Source organism: Quercus robur, chromosome 9, assembly GCF_932294415.1.
Source record: "Quercus robur chromosome 9, dhQueRobu3.1, whole genome shotgun sequence".
Classification (NCBI taxonomy): Eukaryota; Viridiplantae; Streptophyta; class Magnoliopsida; order Fagales; family Fagaceae; genus Quercus; species Quercus robur.
In genome coordinates, this window is record NC_065542.1 from 5,421,710 (window position 1) to 5,426,557 (window position 4,848).

At 32.7% G+C, this 4,848-nt stretch overlaps 1 protein-coding gene across 1 annotated transcript; it reads left to right on the forward strand.

Annotated features, from left to right (window-relative positions):
* Positions 1-208: 208 nt before the first annotated feature.
* On the forward strand, positions 209-1,663 carry LOC126699918 (transcription factor MYB8-like). The gene is made up of 3 exons (XM_050397892.1): positions 209-408; positions 501-630; positions 871-1,663. The coding sequence occupies exons 1-3, from the start codon at positions 276-278 to the stop codon at positions 1,421-1,423; spliced, it is 816 nt and encodes a 271-aa protein (XP_050253849.1). The 5' UTR covers positions 209-275; the 3' UTR covers positions 1,424-1,663.
* Positions 1,664-4,848: the final 3,185 nt, after the last annotated feature.

Consider the following 4,848-nt stretch of genomic DNA (forward strand, 5'->3'; position numbering starts at 1 on the left):
CATCTTTCTAACTAGTTATTTTATTCTATAAAAAAAGGCGCGACCTTTCCATCATGGGTAAAAGTTTTTACTCCCCATGTGATGTGGGAGTCTTGCTATTGCGTGATTCATACTCCGTGCAGAGAGATATGTGGAATTTTGAAGCACGTTTGTTTACTAACTCTGTCGAAGGAAGCCTTATAAATAGTATCATACTTCAAGAAGCAATACTACAATAACTTGCTTTCCATTTTGCATGTGTGAGATAGAGAGAGAGAGAGATCTAGAGCTCAAAAATGGGCAGAAGTCCTTGCTGTTCTAAGGTGGGAATGAATAGAGGAGCTTGGTCTGCTGAAGAAGACAAAATTCTCACTGATTACATCGCAACCAATGGTGAAGGAAAATGGAGAAATCTTCCAAAGGAAGCAGGTAAGACATAAAATAAAAATCCTAGCAAACGAAATGTATATATATGCTTTTCTCTTTGGGATTTAATTATATTGTTCCATGCTTGCATGTAGGTCTAAAGAGATGTGGAAAGAGTTGCAGGCTTCGGTGGATAAATTATCTCAAGCCTGACATCAAGAGAGGAAATATTACATCTGCTGAAGAGGACCTCATTATTAGGCTCCACAAGCTCTTAGGCAATAGGTATTTTCCCATTATTCTTTTTAATCTTTATTTTTGTTAAAGATCAACTATTATATTGAATTGGATAAAATGTTGTATAAATTAAAGACCGTCTTTATATAAATAGAGTCATGAGCTTTGTTTAAGCAGTATAAGTGAAGTACAAGTAAATAAAGTACAACGAGTGTAAAGCTCATTGGACTTGTACTATACATCAACAATGTACTATGTATTGATTGTATTGCTAAATTGTTTTTACAGATGGGCTCTCATAGCCAAGAGGCTGCCTGGGAGAACAGACAATGAAATCAAGAACTACTGGAACACTGTCCTTAAAAAGAAGCTGACCAATAAAGGTAAGGAAGCAAGCGACGATAACAAGAAAATCAAACCTTCAGTTAAGAGTGTGCCAGAGGTGGTCAAGACCAAGGCATTTAGGTTCACAAAGGTCTTTGTTGCACCACAACAAGACAAGCATGAAGCTTTTGATGATAATAATAATAATGTCCCTCAAGAACCTATCTACTCTGAGAACGATAACCTTGAAATGGAATTGAAATCCATTGATTGTCAACAACCACTTCCGTTGGTTTCTTTTGATGAAGAAGAAAAGTCATCAAATTTTGCACTAAACTTTAGCACGGAAGAGCTTTTGATGTTTGATAATTTCGAAACGGATATTTGGAATTTATGCATGTTTGATGATAATATGGAAGGAGAGGCTAACAATGGTGGTGCCAATGATCTTTGCTCACTTTTGGATGAGCCTCTTCCATTCTATGAAGAGAATTCTGAGCAGATGCATTGGATCTAGATTAATATACTGTTTGATAACTTCTTATAAGTTAACCTTAGTTGGTACAAAAGGTTAGAATTGACACCCCATGAAGCAGAAAGGCATTCTCACTCTCTCTTTATTTTATATTTTATTTTTAGCTTCTCCTTGTGATAACAATTTGTACAACTTGGTATAGAGATTCAAAGTAGCTTGTACACTGTAACACCAAGTTGACTACTTTTGAATATTGTGAAATAAAACATCTAGGTTTAAATATTTTTCTCGTCCCTATAATATAGCATACATTTTATTATCATCTTTAAAAATATAAAATATTCTAATTTAATCGTTGAAAATTGTGAAATGCTCTAAATTTTCATTATTCTTTCTGTCCACTATCTATTACGCACTGGAGGTATTTCAGGAACAAAAATAGAAACTACATTTTTTTTTATCCCTTAAATATGCATTCTATTACATACATATGTTGACTAAAAACATTACAAATGTGAATGGAAGGGTGACAGATACAAATCTGTCTATATCATACACTTTTCCTACTGATTTTTCAAATTATCTTTACCTTTTTGTATGGGTCACATGCAAAACATTAAAATTCAAAGCCTTTTTCCTTATGCTAAGTTATTAGACTACTAATTGTCGGGTCCTAAGTGGCAGAACTATAGTCAATTCTGGCGAATTCAGATATTCTAGAGTTTTTATGGTACTCTACCACATAGAGTTCTTTTAATCTTAACCTCTCATTTAAAAACTAATGGTTTAGATTTCATCATGTCATTAATTCTGGAACAAAACCTTAAAATTAGATACCCCATCAACTATTAAAATGGACATGTCACATTTTGAATTTATTTTAGTTTTAAAAACTCAAATCTGAACCCAATCTTGTTGCCGTGCCAACACCAACGACACCAAACTTGTCTCCGATGAGATCTCTACGCTAGAATGAATAGAGAACTTGGCAGCCGGTAAGGAGGTATTTTGCTGGAGTGGGGCGAGTGGAGGAGCTGTATGGGTTGGGTCGCCAAGAGCTTCAGTGGCAAGGTGAAAAGGCTGCATTTTCAGATCTGGGTTATAGACAGAAGCGCGAACCTTTTGTTACAGAGAAAGTCATCTCTCTATTTTACAAGTATGGACTCTACTTACCAAATAAAATGATATAATAATGAATTCAATTGCGTACAAAAACTAACTTAGAAAAAAATTGGTACAAAAATTGTCCAAGGCCATTACTCCTAAAGAGCAAGTATACTAGTAGTTGAAAAATGCGACAACTAGAGAAACATAATTTGCACAGACGTATGTTAATAATGGTTCTACAAATCAATTGTTTTTTTTTTGTCGTTGAAAATTGCTACCAAGTTCTCTATTCATTTTAGCACTGAGATCTCACTGAAGACTAGTTTTAGTGCAGTTGGGTGTTGGCACGGCAGTGAGATTGGGGTTTAGATTTGAGTTTTTAAATTTTTTAAAACTAAAAATAAGTTCAAAATGTGACATGTCCATTTTAATAGCTGATGTGACATCTATTTTTAAGGTTTTATTCAATAATTAATGACATGGTGTAATCTGAACCATTAGTTTTTAAATGAGAGGTCAAGATTAAAAAAACTCTATGCGGTAGAGTACCTTAGGAACTCTAGAAGATCGGAATCCAATTCTGGCATGTGTGGGTTTTTCTTATATTTATTATTATTTATAATTATCCATTTATTTTATTTTATTTTTTCGTTAATTAGGACTTGGGATGAGGGATTTGATTCTGGCCGACATCTCCATTTAAAATACTAGCCAATGTTAATTTGACTATAAAACTCTACGTTGACGTTTGTGTGGGTTAAAACTTAAAAAGTTAAAGTTTCATTCGAGATATGTATATAATGTCAAATATTTCATCTTTTCATACTCAAAAACAGGTTCCAGTGTAAGGATTTATATCCCCCGATCATTTAAGGCATTCCATTGATCATGAGATTGATTTTTAAATCTTGTCTTTTATAGATAAAACTATACTTTAAATTTCAAGTCTACTTAAATTGGGGGAAAAAAAATACTTATTTTGTAATATGGAAATATGAAACTCGTGACAATTGGAGGTTTAGCTCAGAATTATTTTTCATAACAATAACACAAGAAGCGAGTGATGAGGCTTTGATTACCCAATCATCTATAATATTCCGTGAAAAATGGGCTAGCGGGCATGTGAGATGGAGCAAGGTCTTGTTTGTTTTCTATATTCTTTGTATCATAGAATTGGAATATCCCATACCCAAAGGCATTTAATGATTCGATGCATTCATCTTGGCCATTCGATTTTTCAGTGAAATTGGGGACTGAAAGGCCGTGATAGATTGCAAAGAAAGAGATGCATCAATTTTGAGGTTCATTTGGTGTCTTGTACATATGAGTATCTATATATTTGGTGATGGAGATATATAGATGAACAATTAATAAGAAATTTTGAGGGGGTAGGGGTGCTTCGTAATTCTCAATTACGATAGAGATCGATCGTGGACAATAATACAGATAATTTAGAGCCCGTTTGGTAATGTTATTCTAGTAACGTTGTTTGTATTTTTTGGAAATACGTGTGGGTAAAAAAGTGTGTGAAAATACGTGTAATATTGTTTAAAAACTGAAAACAATTGTTTAAGTTGTGGTACCAAACACCCTCTTACTCTTTTGGTGAGAAAGACTATAATAACTAGTATTTCGGTATCAAAGAGAGGATGACATTATTTTTTGAGGATTTTTTTTTTCTTAATAATTATTAATGATGCCTACTATAACCTTTCTTTGATGGCTACAGCTCTCAAGGTAGGAATATACTAAATATGACGAAGAAAAACTGTTTTCTCCACTTTTGGAGATGTAAATATTTTACCATTTTTAAATTATTTTTTTATTCAAAAGTATTTTTATTTATTTATTAGGCACATTAAAGAATGAATAATATTATGTCTATAACATTTTCACAACAAAGACTGGATGGTAAGTTGTTATTAGTTTTAATTTGGACTCACCAGTACTAACATCACTTTTTACCCACCCATAACAACTTGACATCTAAAATTTGTTATGAAATTGTTGCAAATGTGACATTAATCTTAAAGAATAACTATTACAACTATTTAGAAAAAAAAAAAAAATTACGGACAAAATAACAACTCCATGTTATTATTTCATTATAGGACGTATTCCTACTTTCCTACATCCTAAATTTGGATACACTGATCAACTTGTTTAATGGCTTGCTCTCATGCTAAGATCAAAATCTAATTCTAAGGAAAATTATTTTATAAGACGGTTTTATAAGATATTCTCTCGTAACATGTATAGGTCTTACTTCTTACATATTGTGAAAGAGATATCTTATAAGACCTACATCTCATATACTATGAAAGAGATATCTTATAAGACCGTTTCATACCCTCTCAATC

Coding starts and splice junctions, on each gene's coding strand:
- LOC126699918 (XM_050397892.1), top strand. CDS start 276: ATGGGCAGAAGTCCTTGCTGTTCTAAGGTGGGAATGAATAGAGGAGCT. Junction 409..500: donor AAATCTTCCAAAGGAAGCAG/GTAAGACATAAA, acceptor GCTTGCATGTAG/GTCTAAAGAGATGTGGAAAG. Junction 631..870: donor CACAAGCTCTTAGGCAATAG/GTATTTTCCCAT, acceptor TTGTTTTTACAG/ATGGGCTCTCATAGCCAAGA.